We start from the raw sequence: 19,386 nt of genomic DNA, 5'->3' as shown, positions 1-19,386 counted from the left end.
TATTGGGACAGCGCTTTCGTATATTGCTAGCTGTGGAAGGAGTTCGACTGAATTGCTGATCGGGAGTTGCCACTTCGTATGCTCCATTCGGGAGTTTGACGATCGGCTGGATTAAAAACTGCATTTCTGGAGAAAGGGGCTTATTCACTAAACGGCGGCTTCATCTACCTGGCGGTGAGTGTCGTAACACTGCCTAACTATGGGTGTAGTGTATATGGCACAATGCTCCTGCCCCCTTGACTATGTAGGGAAAACAAAAAGAGAATTCAGGCGACGGATTAGAGACCACTATAATGATATCCAAAACAACAAAGACACATCAGTGGCACGGCATATTAACCTCTGCCATGGCGGAAACACTGCCTGCCTTAAATTCATCCAACAAGTGCCTAAGCCCAGGAGGGGAGGAGACTGGGACAAAATGATTTTGAGGACTGAAACAAGGTGGATCTATAAAATGAAATTGGTAACACCAAATGGTCTAAATGAATATCTTTCCTTTCCCTGTAAAATATGCAGTATATACATATATGCATATGGAGACATATAATACTTATGTGTATATATACACTGCTCAAAAAAATAAAGGGAACACTTAAACAACACAATGAAACTCCAAGTCAATCACACTTCTGTGAAATCAAAATTTCCACTTAGGAAGCAACACTGAGTGACAATCAATTTCACATGCTGTTGTGCAAATGGGATAGCCAACAGGTGGAAATTATAGGCAATTAGCAAGACACACCCAATAAAGGAGTGGTTCTGCGGGTGGTGACCACAGACCATTTCTCAGTTCCTATGCTTCCTGGCTGATGTTTTGGTCACTTTTGAATGCTGGCGGTGCTTTCACTCTAGTGGTAGCATGAGACGGAGTCTACAACCCACACAAGTGGCTCAGGTAGTGCAGCTTATCCAGGATGGCACATCAATGCGAGCTGTGGCAAGAAGGTTTGCTGTGTCTGTCAGCGTAGTGTCCAGAGCATGGAGGCGCTACCAGGAGACAGGCCAGTACATCAGGAGACGTGGAGGAGGCCGTAGGAGGGCAACAACCCAGCAGCAGGACCGCTACCTCCGCCTTTGTGCAAGGAGGAACAGGAGGAGCACTGCCAGAGCCCTGCAAAATGACCTCCAGCAGGCCACAAATGTGCATGTGTCTGCTCAAACAGTCAGAAACAGACTCCATGAGGGTGATATGGGGGCCCGACGTCCACAGGTGGGGGCTGTGCTTACAGCCCAACACCGTGCAGGACGTTTGGCGTTTGCCAGAGAACACCAAGATTGGCAAATTCGCAACTGGCGCCCTGTGCTCTTCACAGATGAAAGTAGGTTCACACTGAGCACATGTGACAGACGTGACAGAGTCTGGAGACGCCGTGGATTACGTTCTGCTGCCTGCAACATCCTCCAGCATAACCGGTTTGGCATTGGGTCAGTAATGGTGTGGGGTGGCATTTCTTTGGAGGGCCCCACAGCCCTCCATGTGCTCGCCAGAGGTAGCCTGACTGCCATTAGGTACCGAAATGAGATCCTCAGACCCCTTGTGAGACCATATGCTGGTGCGGTTGGCCCTGGGTTCCTGCTAATGCAAGACAATGCTAGACCTCATGTGGCTGGAGTGTGTCAGCAGTTCCTGCAAATCGAAGGCATTGATGCTATGGACTGGCCCGCCCGTTCCCCAGACCTGAATCCAATTGAGCACATCTGGAACATCATGTCTCGCTCTATACACCAACGCTACGTTGCACCACAGACTGTCCAGGAGTTGGCAGATGCTTTAGTCCAGGTCTGGGAGGAGATCCCTCAGGAGACCATCCGCCACCTCATCAGGAGCATGCACAGGCGTTGTAGGGAGGTCATACAGGCACGTGGAGGCCACACACACTACTGAGCCTCATTTTGACTTGTTTTAAGGACATTACATCAAAGTTGGATCAGCCTGTAGTGTGTTTTTCCACTTTAATTTTGAGTGTGACTCCAAATCCAGACCTCCATGGGTTGAAGAATTTGATTTCCATTTTTTTTTTTTTTTGTGTGATTTTGTTGTCAGCACATTCAACTATGTAAAGAACAAAGTATTTCAGAAGAATATTTAATTAACTCAGATCTAGGATGTGTTATTTTTGTGTTCCCTTTATTTTTTTGAGCAGTGTATATTTGTATGTATGCATGAACAAATGGACCTATTATACCTCCATATCTACTCCTTGTCCTGGACTATAAAATGTTGAATGATCTTAACAAAGAATATTTCCATATATCTCCATATATGTATAAATAACTATATAGTAGTCAAGTCAATGACTATCTATTTGAGATGTCTATCTATGTCAGGGTGTGTTTACCCTGGTTAGTATGTGAATGTAGATATCATAGTGTTAAAAAACGCATCATAACATCGATGTTAGTTAGGGATGATACAATGTCTAATTGTGCAACTGCTAACTCCTTCTTTTGAATCTCATCTAGCCCAAGATGACATATAGCCATCACCAACCAGAATCTTACTATACAGTGAGCCGGCCGGGGACGCGGCGTGAGATCCCCTTGACAACTAGCCACTCCCCAGTACCATGTAACTTCCGGTTAGCAGCGGAGGGTAGCGAGACCGCCCAAGTAAGAAGGCGGCACCTGGCTGAACACATCTCTGCATAGATCTGACAGGTAACCAGGGGAGGGGGAAAAGCATTGAATGCGCAGCCCACATCCTGACCGATTGGTCAACTAAAACATGGGTGGAGCGGGACGCACATAAAGAGACGCAAATGCATTAACAGTTTGCCACTGCCGCTTGATCCTAATAGGCGAACAGCTACTGCTCCAGGCGCCCGAACAATCATTCATTCTCCCTGAAGAGCCAGGTTCCTACCTGGCGAAACGTGTCGGAGGAGGACACTGAACTTATCTACTAGGGAGGTAAGAGCACAGGGACATATAGTCTAGGCCCGAGGTTCCTGAGGCTGGGAGTCGTCCTTTTAAGAACGAGTGCCCCGACTACATCCAGTGAGGCTCTTCCACTGACCAGACTAGGCCAAGTAGGGTTAGTATATAGGGAAAGTTACTGGTCCATTCAGGCCCATCCCTAATACACACCATACATCCCCTACAGGCATTCTAGTAGGCCTATATCCTATTTATTTAGTACCTATCCTACCTTCCCTAATTAGCGCAGGAATTCACTCTATTCCACAGTCTCACTTATTTTATGGATATAAATTAAAAGTTAAATCTTAACCTAAATACATTAAGGCACACTCAGTACAGACTTTATACAATTTGTGAGTGAGTGACACCCTGTAATGGTATAAGTGGAGGCCTAGCCACTAGCTAGTGGCCACAATACAGTCTGTGTGGGCCTGACACACACTGGCTTGCAAATGTGATTAGATCACAGAAAAATATTAAATAGATTTTTTTTTTATCTGCGAGGTATTTGTGAGTGAGTGACACCCTGTAACGGTATAAGTGGAGGCCTAGCCACTAGTCAGTGGCCACAATACAGTCTGTGTGGGCCTGACACACACTGGCTTGCAAATGTGATTAGATCGCAGAAAAATATTAAATATAATTTTTTTTATCTGAAAGGTATTTGAGTGAGTGACACCCTGTAACGGTATGAGTGGAGGCCTAGCCAGTGGCCACAATACAGTCTGTGTGGGCCTGACACACACTGGCTTGCAAATGTGATTAGATCGCAGAAAAATATTAAATATAATTTTTTTTATCTGAAAGGTATTTGAGTGAGTGACACCCTGTAACGGTATAAGTGGAGGCCTAGCAGTGGCCACAATAAAGTCTGTGTGGGCCTGACACACACGGGCTTGCAAATGTGATTAGATCAAAGAAAAATATTAAATAGATTTTTTTTTTATCTGCGAGGTATTTGTGAGTGAGTGACACCCTGTAACGGTATAAGTGGAGGCCTAGCCACTAGCCAGTGGCCACAATACAGTCTGTGTGGGCCTGACACACACTGGCTTGCAAATGTGATTATATCACAGAAAAATATTAAATATAATTTTTTTTATCTGCGAGGTATTTGTGAGTGAGTGACACCCTGTAATGGTATAAGTGGAGGCCTAGCCACTAGTCAGTGGCCACAATACAGTCTGTGTGGGCCTGACACACACGGGCTTGCAGCTGTGTTTATATCACAGATAAATATTAAATATAATTTTTTTTATCTGCAAGGTATTTGTGAGTGAGTGACACCCTGTAACGGTATAAGTGGAGGCCTAGCCAGTGGCCACAATACAGTCTGTGTGGGCCTGACACACACTGGCTTGCAACTATGATTATATCACAGAAAAAGATTAAATAGATTTTTTTTTATCTGCAAGGTATTTGTGAGTGAGTGACACCCTGTAACGGTATAAGTGGAGGCCTAGCCACTAGTCAGTGGCCACAATACAGTCTGTGTGGGCCTGACACACACTGGCTTGCAAATGTGATTAGATCGCAGAAAAATATTAAATAGAATTTTTTTTTATCTGCAAGGTATTTTCTGTATGAATGGTGTGCACACAGTACTGTCTGTGACTGAGCCTGCAGCCTCTCACACACGGGCAGGCAACTGCAATATATATATATATATATATATATATATAAAAAAAGCAGACTGATGTACCAGCCCTGAAAAGGGCTTTTTGGGATGCTGTCAGGACGCTGTCCTTACAGCAGATGAGTCTGTGGACACAGAACACTGCCCTAGCTAACGCTTTCCCTATTGAATCAGCAGCAGCAGCACTGTCCCTCCTCTCACTGAGAATGCAGATTCCGAATAAATCTAAAATGGATGCTGTCCAGGAGGTGGGAGGGTCTGCTGCTGATTGGCTGGAATGTGTCTGCTGACTGTGAGGTACAGGGTCAAAGTTTACTCAATGATGATGTATAGGTGGCGGACCGAACATCGCATATGTTCGCCCGCCGCGGCGAACGCGAACAAGCTATGTTCGCCGGGAACTATTCGCCAGCGAACTATTCGGGCCATCACTACCAGCAGCCTGTGGACTCTGAATCTGCGAGACAGTTGCACGGAGGTCAGTTACCTCCAAAGTCAGATTCTGCATCTGTACGACCGGTGCAGACATAGTATCCATAGCTGCACAGATCAGAACAAAAATGGCGGTATGGGCTTGGGATAATGTCACGGACAGAGATGTCGTGAACACAAAATTTTCCATTCGCGAACGGCGAACGCGAATTTTCGCAAATGCTCGCGAACGGGCGAACTGCCATAGACTTCAATAGGCAGGCGAATTTTAAAACCCACAGGGACTCTTTCTGGCCACAATAGTAATGGTAAAGTTGTTTCAAGGGGACTAACACCTGGACTGTGGCATGCCGGAGGGGGATCCATGGCAAAACTCCCATGAAAAATTACGTAGTTGACGCAGAGTCGGGTTTTAATCCATAAAGGGCATAAATCACCTAATATTCCTAAATTGATTGGAATAACGTGCTTTAAAACATCAGGTATGATGTTGTATCGATCAGGTAGTGTAAGCGTTACGCCCGCTTCACAGTGACAGACCAAACTCCCCGTTTAACGCACCGCAAACAACCGCAAACAGTCCATTTGCACAACAGCAAACTCCCCATTTGCACAAGGTTGGATACCAAGCTAGCCATGTCCCGTTCCTTGTCCTCACTGATGTCATTAAAGGTCTCTTCCTCCACGCAGCCACGTACAACACCAAGGGTCCCCGAAAGGTGACAACAAGCCCCCTGGGACGCCTGCCTGTTGGTCTTCCACCTCCTCAAAACCACCTTCCTCCTCTGACTCCTCTTCTTCAGACTCCTCTCTCTGCATTGCCTCTCTCTGCGTTATTATAAGGTGTGTTAAGTAGTACTATTCCTATCAGTTTAATCCCTGTTACGTCCCCTATTAGGGGACGTGTATATGGAATCGATTTTCGGAACCGGGAGATGGAAAAAGATGCTTGGTCGGTCCTCCTACGTCCAATTTGGGGCACTGCGCGTGCAATCTACTGTGCCACCAGATAGGAGCGGTGTGTTAAGTAGTACTGTGACAGACCCATCCATATGGACTAAAAATGGTACCCAGATAGCTAATTTTATTGTATTTGTGAATTCTGAGTGCCATTCACCTAATGATATGCACTCAGACTTGAGCTATCTGGGAATGTGTTATATGTCTGTGTTTGCTGTGAGGGTGTGACATTGTGTGTTTGGGTGGTGATTCCTGTCCTGTTGTTCCCACATGTGTATTGGTGATTTCCCTTTGTCCTGAGAGATAATTGAATTGCTCCTCGGGTGTCTCCAGGGCAGAGAGGAGGAAACCATGATGCATTGTGGGGATGTGTTGTGTCTGTGTGTCCTGAGTGCTGTGTGTCTGTCCTGTGTCACAGTCTTCCTTCTGGTCCCCTAGGGGCGTGTACACCAGATAGGGGACCTGCATAAATACGGGCGGGTAGCCCTCAATAAAGTGTTCGTGTTTTACCCTCAAAGCGGAGCTTGGTCTCGTTATTGGGGGGGGGGGGGAGATTTTATTACCGGAGCCTAGAGACTGCTTATTGGGATTATTTGCCGCTTGGAAACTATTGCCGTTCGGCTGCTAGTGGCGATTTGTGCATTTACTACTGGAGGTACCGTAACAACTGGTGGCAAGCGACGGGATGATCCTCAGCACCCAAAGAGACCACTACAACCAGGATCAAATGGAATTACAATACCAAAACCTGAGAAGAGCTACCCTAAAAGATTTATTAGAGCAAAGATGCGGACAGGCCAGTAACCTCAGGAAGAGGGACATTATTGCATTATTGCTGGAAATGGATGGAGTACCAGCGGCAGAGGGAACCAATGGACCCAACACAGCTGACAGAACCCCCAAGGAGGCAAGCTTTGACCGGGCGGTAAGAATCAGACTGGTCCATTATGGTCCCAAGCCATCTGCAGAGATCATCACCCAGGTCATGGCCGCTGTGGAGGCCAACCTGCTACGCCAAAACGGGTATGCAGCAGCCCCAGTAACAGCAAACCCGGGGGAAAGAAAGAAAGTGCAGTTTACTGCATTTAAAGCCTTCAGTGAGACAGAAGGAGAGATTGATGGGTACCTTGCTGATTTTGAGCAGGAATGTGCCCTGCACAAGGTACCCCTGGAAGACTGGGTTACTATATTGTCCGGCAAGTTATCCGGCCGGGCCAGCGAGGCTTTTTGGGCCATCCCTGATGAGGAGATCTGGGATTATGTGGCCGTCAGGGAACCTTTACTCTCCAGGTATGCCGTTACACCCGAGGCATACCGGAGGAGGTTCCGAGACACTGTTAAAACAGCTGGGGACTCTTTTGTTGAATGGGCATGTAAGGTGCACCGCACAGCCGCCCACTGGATGGCGGGGTGCCAGGCTGTATCCGGAGAAGAGGTGCTACAGATGTTTCTATTGGAACATTGTTTTGACAAATTACCAGCAGGGGTCAGAGAGTGGGTAAGGGACCGTAAACCCTCCACTCTACATGAAGCAGCTCGCCTGGCGGATGAGTATACAGATGCCCGCAAACTGGACAGTTCCATCAGCAAGGCTCCCGCCAGAGTGGAATACAGGCCAGCAGAACCAACAGCAGCTACCATCTATCAGCCTCCAATGAATCGACCATCAGCACCCCCTCCGTCTGCCCAGTATCAACAGCCACCCCAGTTTAACTCACGGGAGTACTCCCAACCCATTCGGTGCTACCTATGCAAGCAGCTAGGGCACAAGCGACCGGAGTGCCTGATGAACAGTGCCAACCAGAACCAGTCCTGGAGGAGACCCGGAGGGGGAAATCCACGACCACCTCTCCCAGCAGCTCACTGTGTAGAGGAAGAGGAGTGCTGGGGCATCCTGCATGAGGCAGACCCCGTTCAGGCTGCCCACCGGGATAACAGACAGCACCACTGGCAATGTGTAAAGGTCAATGGGAAGGAGGTCAGTGGTCTTCGGGATACCGGTGCAACCATGACTTTGCTCCAGAAGCACCTGGTATCCGAAGCCCAACATACCGGGGACATGGTCGCAGTGCGAGTAGCCGGGGGTGCCGTGTTTCGTCTACCCGTTGCCCGGGTACATTTGGATTGGGGAGTGGGCGCTAGACATGTAAAAGTGGGGGTCATGAAGGATTTACCCGCAGATGTCCTCCTTGGCAATGACTTGGCGCCCCTCATTTCAGCCTTCGCTCCCATGGGTCCCGCTGAAGTGGACACTGTCACGACCCGGGCCCAGACCCGTGCCGCCGAGACCGGCCCACCTGCTGCTGAGACCCAGGTAAGACTCTCTACCCCGACTTGTACCTTAGATCAGGCCCCTTTAGGCTGGGATACCCCAGAGATGTACGGGAAAGAAACTAGGGAAGACCCGACGTTAGCGAAGTACAGGGCCAGGGCCGACTCTGGGGGAGAAGGAGTAGATGGGGAGCACTACGAGTGGGTGGGGGATAGGCTGTACAGGATCCCGAAACCGTCCCAGAAACAGAGTACACCTCCGCAGAATCGACAGCTAGTGGTACCTGCAAAGTACCGGCAGGAGATTCTGCGGATTGGGCATGATGTGCCGTTAGCGGGCCATCTAGGTTCCCGCCGCACAGCTCATAGAATCACCCAAAACTTTTTCTGGCCCAATTTTAACCGAGATGTGCGGGTTTATTGTAGCACGTGTGACACCTGTCAACGGGTAGGTAAACGGGGGGATCACCCAAAGGCTAGGCTTCAGTCGATGCCTATCATTGGAGAACCCTTTTCCCGTATAGCTGTTAACATTGTGGGTCCACTGGCCAGGGCTAGCCCATCAGGTAAGAAATACATTCTTACCGTGGTGGACTATGCCACACGTTATCCAGAGGCAGTAGCGATGTCTAATATAGAGGCAGAGATGGTTGCTGATGCCCTGGTTAAAATTTTCACTAGGGTCGGGTTCCCTCAGGAGATCCTCTCTGATCAGAGAACTCAGTTCACTGCTGTGCTTACCCAGCAGTTGTGGAAGGTGTGCGGCATTAAACCGCTGCTTAGCTCACCTTATCACCCACAGACTAACGGTCTCTGCGAAAGATTTAACGGCACCCTCAAACAGATGCTGAGGACCTTTACTGACACTTGCAGAGACTGGGAGCGATTCCTGCCTCATCTGCTATTTGCATACAGAGAGGTGCCCCAGGAATCTACTGGGTTCTCCCCCTTTGAGTTACTCTATGGGAGAAGGGTCCGTGGACCCCTAGATCTCATTAGAGGACACTGGGAGGGGGAGACAGAGCAAGAAGGGGCCCCCATAGTACCATATGTCCTGGAACTCCGGGACCGCATGGAGAAACTATCCCTGATGGTAAGGGAGAATCTCCAGGCGGCCCAGGGGAGACAGAAGCGGTGGTACGATCGGGGTGCCCGACAGCGGGTCTTCCAGGTTGGGCAGAAGGTTCTAGTGCTCAAGCCTGTGAAGGCAAACAAGATGCAAGCATCTTGGCAGGGCCCGTATAAAGTGTTAGCTCAGGTATGTGATACTACCTATCTTATAGCCAGCTGTGCAGATGAGAGGATTCAGCGATCCTTTCATGTGAACATGCTGAAGGAGTATCAGGAGAGACCAGAGGATGTTGCGGCAGTATGTGCCCCAGCTACTGACGACCCTGAGAACTTACCTTTACCTGACTTGTTAGAGAAGGATCCCCAGACTGACCTTACTAGTCTTGTGCAGCTAGGGGACCGGCTAAACCCGGCAGAGAAGGTACAGGCAAGACAGCTTCTGTGGGAGAAGCAGGCGACGTTCTCCCAAGAACCCGGGTACACCACCCTAGCTGTGCACAAGGTCGAGACACCCGGACAGAACCCCCTATGACAACCCCCATACCGTATCCCTGAAGCAGTCCGAGAAGGAATGCGGAAGGAGATACAAGAGATGACCAGGCTGGGGGTTATCGAGCACTCAGACAGCCCTTGGGCCTCGCCTGTAGTCCTGGTGCCTAAGAAAGATGGAACCACCCGGTTCTGTGTGGATTACAGGCGGCTCAACGAGCGGACCACCACTGACGCCTACCCGATGCCCCGGGTAGACGAGTTATTAGAACGCATTGCCAGGGGGCGCTATCTGACCACCATTGACCTGTGCAAAGGTTATTGGCAGATCCCCCTGGCCGAGGATGCTATCGCTAAGTCAGCATTCGTCACCCCATTTGGCCTGTACCAGTTTAAGGTTATGCCATTTGGGATGAAGAATGCTCCGGCTACCTTCCAGTGTATGGTGGATAGGCTCCTCGACGGCTTCCAGGAATTTGCATGTGCATACCTGGATGACATTGCGGTCTACAGTGAGTCCTGGGAAGACCATTTAGTACACGTGGGTGTGGTGCTGGACAAGATTCGGGCCGCAGGCCTGACCTTGAAGCCAGACAAGTGCCATTTAGGCATGACAGAAGTGCAGTACTTGGGTCACAGGGTAGGATGTGGAAGCCAGCGACCAGAGCCAGCCAAGGTAGAGGCTGTAGCTAACTGGCCCACACCTATCACCAAGACCCAAGTGCTGGCCTTCCTGGGGACGGCAGGGTATTACCAACGTTTTATCACCGACTACAGTACGGTTGCCAAGCCCTTGACTGACCTGACTAAGAAGAATTTACCTAAGCAGGTCCTGTGGTCTCCAGCTTGTGAAGCCGCGTTTCAGGCCCTGAAGCAAGCTCTTGTGAATGCCCCTGTCCTGGCTGCCCCAGTCCCTAACAAACGTTTTCTTGTTCATACAGATGCTTCCATGTATGGACTGGGGGCTGTGCTGAGCCAGGTCGGGGAAGATGGAGGAGAGCACCCTGTCGCATATCTCAGCAGAAAGTTACTACCCTGGGAAGTGAGTTATGCGGCAGTGGAGATAGAGTGTTTAGCCCTGGTCTGGGCACTGAAGAAGTTGAGCCCTTATTTATATGGACAAGAATTTTCCCTCATCACAGACCACAATCCCCTTGTCTGGCTTAACCGGGTCTCAGGAGACAATGGCAGACTGCTGAGGTGGAGTCTGGCACTGCAGCCTTACAACTTCACCATCAGCTACCGACCCGGTAAGCAGAACGGCAAACAGACGTCCCTACTCCTTCCCAGTCCGGTCATCCCCAAGTTGACCCGCCAAAGGGTCAAGCCGGGTCTGCCGGAGTGTTCCACAAGGGGGGAGCCGTGTGACAGACCCATCCGTATGGACTAAAAATGGTACCAAGATAGCTAATTTCATTGTATTTGTGTATTCTGAGTGCCATTCACCTAATGATATGCACTCAGACTTGAGCTATCTTGGAATGTGTTATATGTCTGTGTTTGCTTTGAGGGTGTGACATTGTGTGTTTGGGTGGTGATTCCTGTCCTGTTGTTCCCACATGTGTATTGGTGATTTCCCTTTGTCCTGAGAGATAATTTAATTGCTCCTCGGGTGTCTCCAGGGCAGAGAGGAGGAAACCATGATGCATTGTGGGGATGTGTTGTGTCTGTGTGTCCTGAGTGCTGCGTGTCTGTCCTGTGTCACAGTCTTCCTTCTGGTCCCCTAGGGGCGTGTACACCAGATGGGGGACCTGCATAAATACGGGCGGGTAGCTCTCAATAAAGTGTTCGTGTTTTACCCTCAAAGCGGAGCTTGGTCTCGTTATTGGGGGGCGGGGGGATTTTATTACCGGCGCCTAGAGACTGCTTATTGGGATTATTTGCCGCTTGGAAACTATTGTCGTTCGGCTGCTAGTGGCGATTTGTGCATTTACTACTGGAGGTACCGTAACAAGTACTATTCTTATTAGTTTAATCCCTGTTACGTCCCCTATCAGGGGACGTGTATATGGAATTGATTTTAGGAACCGGGAGATGGAAAAAGATGCTTAGCCGGTCCTCCTACGTCCAATTTGGGGCACTGCGCGTGCAATCTACTGTGCCACCAGATAGGTGCGGTGTGTTAAGTAGTACTATTCTTATCAGTTTAATCCCTGTTACGTCCCCTATCAGGGGACGTGTATATGGAATCGATTTTAGGAACCGGGAGATGGAAAAAGATGCTTGGTCGGTCCTCCTACGTCCAATTTGGGGCACTGCGCGTGCAATCTACTGTGCCACCAGATAGGAGTGGTGTGTTAAGTAGTACTATTCCTATCAGTTTAATCGCTGTTACGTCCACTATTATTATTATTATTATTATTATAATAGGGTATGTTAAGTAGTACTATTCCTATCAGTTTATCCCTGTTACGTCCCCTATCAGGGGAAGTGTATGAAATAGATTTTAGATAACCGCAAAGAGTTGTCAATATTTGACACACTCATGACTTAAATTTTATACCTCTATGCGTCAATCTTGGTGTAGTGATGACTGTGCTCGTGCGCACATTTGGGAGATTGCAGGCGATGGGGTTTTTTCAAAGCCTACGGTCGTGCTGAGGTGGTTCACTGATAGTTAAGTGACCCAGAAAATAATTATTCTGCAGTGTGGGCCCATTGTTGGCCTAGTAGGCTTTAATGATCACCTTAGATGATCATAAACAAAATTTATGTTTTTTCTATGCAAAATTATCCTGCCGATCACTTTTGGTCTGTTCACAATGAAGCAACGACCTTATTATCTGTGGTGTACCAACATAGCCATTGCCAACACACTCATAGAGGTGGTCGCTTCATTGTGATACGCAAGCCCCTTCGCCACAACAAGGTAACGATCACGAAGGGGAATTGACACATGTATGTGCCTTTTTTTTTGGTTGGTTTTTGAAGCCACAGTGCAGCACCAGAGGCCATAAAAATTAGGCATGTACACATGCTTGAAAAAGTAGGTACTGTTGCAGCCGCTGCTGTAGCAGCGGCCAGAAAAATTGATGTTTCCCAGGCAGAAAGTGCCCTAAAACATTGCGGCTTGAACCCTAGTTGGTGGCGGATAAGTCACGCAAGTCATCCGGCATTCAGAGATAAAATACAGCAGCGTGTGGACCATTTTTAGCCCAAGGAAGCTCATCTCATCAGGCCTTTTTTAGTCGAATGTATCGCCCACTGTCAGTCCCTTCGGGATCCATCCCTCATTCATCTTAATAAAGGTGAGGTAATCTAAACCTTTTTGACCTAGGCGACTTCTCTTCTCAGTGACAATACCTCCTGTTGCACTGAAGGTCCTTTCTGACCAGACACTTGAAGCGGGGCAGGCCAGAAGTTCTATCGCAAATTGGGATAGCTCAGGCCACAGGTCATGCCTGCACACCCAGTAGTCAAGAGGTTCATCGCTCCTCAGAGTGTCAATATCTGCAGTTAAGGCGAGGTAGTCTGCTACCTGTCGGTCGAGTTGTTCTCTGAGGGTGTACCCCGAAGGGCTGTTCCGATGCGTAGGACTTAAAAAGCTCTGCATGTCCTTCATCAGCAACATGTCTGTAAAGCGTCCTGTCCTTGCCGGCGTGGTCGTGGGAGGAGGAGGATTACTTTCACCTCTTCCCCTGTTAGATTCCCATTGTGCTGTGACATCACCCTTATACGCTGTGTAAAGCATACTTTTTAATTTATTTTGGATCTGCTGCATCCTTTCCGACTTGCGGTAATTCGGTAACATTTCAGGCACTTTCTGCTTATACCGGGGGTCTAGTAGCGTGGACACCCAGTACAGGTCGTTCTCCTTCAGCCTTTTTATACGAGGGTCCCTCAACAGGCACGACAGCATGAAAGACCCCATTTGCACAAGGTTGGATGCCGAGCTACTCATGTCCCGTTCCTCGTCCTCAGTGATCTCACAGAAGGTATGTTCTTCCCCCCAGACACGAACAACACCGCGGGTACCAGATAGGTGACAACGAGCACCCTGGGATGCCTGTTGTGGTTGGTCTTCCTCCTCCTTCTCAAAGCCACATTCCTCTTCTGACTCCTCTTCCTCACAATCCTCTTCCAGCGTTGCCGCAGGTCCAGCAAGCAATGCTGATAAGGCTGTTTCTGGTGGTGATGGTGACCACAACTCTTCCTCTTCCTCTTCATGCTCATCTACGGCCTGATCCAGCACTCTTCGCAGGGCACGCTCCAGGAAGAAAACAAATGGTATGATCTCGCTGATGGTGCCTTCGGTGCGACTGACTAGGTTTGTCACCTCCTCAAAAGGACGCATGAGCCTACAGGCATTGCGCATGAGCGTCCAGTAACGTGGCAAAAAAATTCCCAGCTCCGCAGAGGCTGTCCTAGCACCCTGGTCATACAAATACTCGTTGACGCCTTTATCTTGTTCGAGCAGGCGGTCGAACATTAGGAGTGTTGAATTCCAACATGTCGGGCTGTCGCAAATCAAGAGCCTCACTGGCATGTTGTTTCGCCGCTGGATATCGGAAAAGTGCGCCATGGCCGTGTAGGAACGCCTGAAATGGCCACACACCTTCCTGGCCTGCTTGAGGACGTCCTGTAAGCCCGGGTACTTATGCACAAAGCGTTGTACAATCAGATTACACACATGTGCCATGCACGGCACATGTGTCAACTTGCCCAAATTCAATGCCGCCAACAAATTGCTTCCGTTGTCACACACCACTTTGCCGATCTCCAGTTGGTGCAGAGTCAGCCACTGATCCACCTGTGCGTTCAGGGCGGACAGGAGTGCTGGTCCGGTGTGACTCTCTGCTTTCAGGCAAGTCAACCCCAAGACGGCGTGACACTGTCGTATCCGGGATGTGGAATAGCCCCTGGGAGCTGGGGGGCTGCCGTTGATGTGGAGCAAGACGCAGCAGCAGAAGAGGACTCAGCCGAGGAGGTTATGGAAGAGGATGGAGTAGGAGGAGTAGAGGAGGTGGCAGCAGGCCTGTCTGCAAGTCGGTGTCACCAACTCCTCTGCAGAGCCACGCATTCCATGCTTGGCAGCCGTCAGCAGGTTTACCCAATGCGCAGTGCAGGTGATGTAACTGCCCTGACCGTGCTTTGCAGACCAGGTATCAGTGATCAGATGGACCCTTGCCCCAACACTGTGTGCCAGACATGCCATTACTTCCTTTTGCACAATCGAGTACAGGTTGGGGATTGCCTTTTGTGCAAAGAAATTTCGGCCGGGTACCTTCCACTGCGGTGTCCCAATAGCTACAAATTTTTGTAACGCCTCAGACTCCACCAGCTCGTATGGTAAAAGCTGGCGGGCTAAGAGTTCAGACAAACCAGCTGTCAGACGCTGGTCAGGGGGTGACTTTGTGACATTGGCTTCTTACGCTCAAACATGTCCTTGACAGACACCTGACTGTGGGCAGATGAGCAGGAACTGCCCAAGGCGAGAGACGGAGTGGCGGATGGTTGAGAGGGGGTAAGGAGGATAGCAGTGGTTGACGTGGCTGAAGATGCTTGACCAGAAGGAGGATGGCGGCTTTGAGTTTGTGTGCTGCTTGTACTCATGTGTTGATCCCATAGGCATTTGTGATGTGCGATCATGTGCCTTCACAAAGCAATTGTACCTAGGTGGGTGTTGGACTTCCCACGACTCAGTTTCTTTTGGCACAGATTGCAAATGGCATCGCTGTTGTCAGAGGCAGACACACAAAAAGAATGCCACACGGCTGAGCTCTGCAATGACAGCATTCTGTTGGTGGCAACAGCATGTGTTGATTGGCGTGCTGTCTGGCTGACCCCGGGTGCCAATGCATGCTGTCTGACTGTGCCACTAGCTCCTTGCGACGACCTCCCCCTGCTTCCAACTCGTCTCCTCCTCCTCCTCTCTGTCTCCCCATCAGAAATTTACCCAAGTTCTTCTTCTATTCGAGCGGGTACCCACGTGACATCCACGGACACATCGTCATCATCAACCGCTTCACTTGTATCTGACAACTCAGCAAAGGAAGCAGCAGCGGGTACAACATCATCATCATCACACCGTACGTCCATGTGTGTAATGCTGCCTGACTAAGACATATCCCTGTTATCTACATCCTCTGGCAATAATGGTTGCGCATCACTCATTTCTTCCAACTGATGTGTAAATAACTCTTCTGACAGATCAAGTGAAGCGGCTGTGGTGCTAGTGTTGGTGGTTGCAGCAGGCAGGCGAGTGGTAACTTGAGAGGTGCCCAAAGCTGAGCGAAAGGAGGATGGTGAGTCAAGGTTCCGAGCGGAAGCTGTAGAAGATTGGGTGTCCTGTGTTAGCCAGTCAACTATGTCCTCAGAACTTTTCGAGTTCAGGGTACGTGGCCTCTGAACACTGGGCATTATTCAAAGGCCAAAGGGAATCAAAGCACCACGACCACGACGGCCCCTGCGGGGTGGCCTGCCTCTGCCTGTCATTTTTTTTAGATTCGTTAAGTTGTAGTATGCGTGCAAGCTACTGTGACACCAGATATGAGTTGCGCTGGTGACACTATGCACTTGCAGCTGGGCCTTAAACACACAAACACGTGTGTGCAACTGACTGCTATTTATTCACAGTCAAAATTGTTGTTTTTCTTTAAATGGAATCGAATGTGACACCAGATATCAGTTGCGCTGAAGTGACACTATGCGCTTGCAGCTGGGCATTAAACACACAAACACGTGTGTGCAACTGACTGCTATTTATTCACAGTCAAAATTGTATTATTTTTTTTTAATGGGATCGAATGTGACACCAGATATGAGTTGCGCTGGTGACACTATGCACTTGCAGCTAGGCCTTAAACACACAAACACGTGTGTGCAACTGATTGCTATTTATTCACAGTCAAAATTGTTGTTTTTCTTTAAATGGAATCGAATGTGACACCAGATATGAGTTGCGCTGAAGTGACACTATGGACTTGCAGCTGGGCATTAAACACACAAACACGTGTGTGCAACTGACTGCTATTTATTTAGAGTCAAAATTGTTGTTTTTCTTTAAATGGATTCGAATGTGACACCAGATATGAATGGCGCTGAAGTGACACTATGCGCTTGCAGCTGGGCCTTAAACACACAAACACGTGTGTATAAACTGACTGCTATTTATTCACAGTCAAAATTGTTGTTTTTCTTTAAATGGAATCGAATGTGACACCAGATATGAATTGCGCTGAAGTGACACTATGCGCTTGCAGCTGGGCCTTAAACACACAAACACGTTTGTGCAACTGACTGCTATTTATTCACAGTCAAAATTGTTGTTTTTCTTTAAATGGAATCGAATGTGACAAAAGAGATGAGTTGCGCTAAAGTGACACCATGCGCTTGCAGCTGGGCATTAAACACACAAACACGTGTGTGCAACTGACTGCTATTTATTCACAGTCAAAATTGTATTATTTTTTTTTAATGGGATAGAATGTGACACCAGATATGAGTTGCGCTGAAGTGACACTATGGACTTGCAGCTGGGCCTTAAACACACAAACACGTGTGTGCAACTGACTGCTATTTATTCACAGTCAAAATTGTTGTTTTTCTTTAAATAGAATCGAATGTGACACCAGATATGAGTTGCGCTGAAGTGACACTATGGACTTGCAGCTGGGCCTTAAATACACAAACACGTGTGTGCAACTGACTGCTATTTATTCACAGTCAAAATTGTTCTTTTTCTTTAAATGGAATCAAATGTGACACCAGATATGAATGGCGCTGAAGTGAAACTATGGACTTGCAGCTGGGCCTTAAACACACAAACACGTGTGTGCAACTGACTGCTATTTATTCACAGTCAAAATTGTTGTTTTTCTTTAAATGGAATCGAATGTGACACCAGATATCAGTTGCGCTGAAGTGACACTATGCGCTTGCAGCTGGGCATTAAACACACAAACACGTGTGTGCAACTGACTGCTATTTATTCACAGTCAAAATTGTATTATTTTTTTTTAATGGGATCGAATGTGACACCAGATATGAGTTGCGCTGGTGACACTATGCACTTGCAGCTAGGCCTTAAACACACAAACACGTGTGTGCAACTGATTGCTATTTATTCACAGTCAAAATTGTTGTTTTTCTTTAAATGGAATCGAATGTGACACCAGATATGAGTTGCGCTGAAGTGACACTATGGACTTGCAGCTGGGCATTAAACACACAAACACGTGTGTGCAACTGACTGCTATTTATTTAGAGTCAAAATTGTTGTTTTTCTTTAAATGGATTCGAATGTGACACCAGATATGAATGGCGCTGAAGTGACACTATGCGCTTGCAGCTGGGCCTTAAACACACAAACACGTGTGTATAAACTGACTGCTATTTATTCACAGTCAAAATTGTTGTTTTTCTTTAAATGGAATCGAATGTGACACCAGATATGAATTGTGCTGAAGTGACACTATGCGCTTGCAGCTGGGCCTTAAACACACAAACACGTTTGTGCAACTGACTGCTATTTATTCACAGTCAAAATTGTTGTTTTTCTTTAAATGGAATCGAATGTGACAAAAGAGATGAGTTGCGCTAAAGTGACACTATGCGCTTGCAGCTGGGCATTAAACACACAAACACGTGTGTGCAACTGACTGCTATTTATTCACAGTCAAAATTGTATTATTTTTTTTTAATGGGATAGAATGTGACACCAGATATGAGTTGCGCTGAAGTGACACTATGGACTTGCAGCTGGGCCTTAAACACACAAACACGTGTGTGCAACTGACTGCTATTTATTCACAGTCAAAATTGTTGTTTTTCTTTAAATAGAATCGAATGTGACACCAGATATGAGTTGCGCTGAAGTGACACTATGGACTTGCAGCTGGGCCTTAAATACACAAACACGTGTGTGCAACTGACTGCTATTTATTCACAGTCAAAATTGTTCTTTTTCTTTAAATGGAATCAAATGTGACACCAGATATGAATGGCGCTGAAGTGAAACTATGGACTTGCAGCTGGGCCTTAAACACACAAACACGTGTGTGCAACTGACTGCTATTTATTCACAGTCAAAATTGTTGTTTTTCTTTAAATGGAATCAAATGTGACACCAGATATGAATGCCGCTGAAGTGACACTATGCGCTTGCAGCTGGGCCTTAAACGCACAAACACGTGTGTGCAACTGACTGCTATTTATTTACAGTCAAAATTGTTGTTTTTCTTTAAATGGGATCGAATGTGACACCAGACATGAATGGCGCTGAAGTGACACTATGCGCTTGCAGCTGGGCCTTAAACACACAAACACGTGTGTGCAACTGACTGCTATTTATTCACAGTCAAAATTGTTGTTTTTCTTTAAATAGAATCGAATGTGACACCAGATATGAGTTGCGCTGAAGTGACACTATGGACTTGCAGCTGGGCCTTAAATACACAAACACGTGTGTGCAACTGACTGCTATTTATTCAGTCAAAATTGTTCTTTTTCTTTAAATGGAATCAAATGTGACACCAGATATGAATGGTGCTGAAGTGAAACTATGGACTTGCAGCTGGGCCTTAAACACACAAACACGTGTGTGCAACTGACTGCTATTTATTCACAGTCAAAATTGTTGTTTTTCTTTAAATGGAATCAAA

At 47.8% G+C, this 19,386-nt stretch overlaps 1 protein-coding gene across 1 annotated transcript in view; it reads right to left on the bottom strand.

The window, feature by feature from the left end:
* Positions 1–19,284: 19,284 nt before the first annotated feature.
* Positions 19,285–19,386, bottom strand: part of LOC120978059 — a 14,883-nt gene continuing 14,781 nt past the window's right edge. The window contains exon 6 of the mRNA XM_040406298.1: positions 19,285–19,304. Within this exon, the coding sequence (XP_040262232.1) occupies positions 19,285–19,304 (20 nt within the window). The remainder of the gene's footprint in view (positions 19,305–19,386) is intronic.

Source organism: Bufo bufo, chromosome 8, assembly GCF_905171765.1.
Source record: "Bufo bufo chromosome 8, aBufBuf1.1, whole genome shotgun sequence".
Taxonomy (NCBI): Eukaryota; Metazoa; Chordata; class Amphibia; order Anura; family Bufonidae; genus Bufo; species Bufo bufo.
This window is presented reverse-complemented; position numbering and strand designations above follow the sequence as displayed.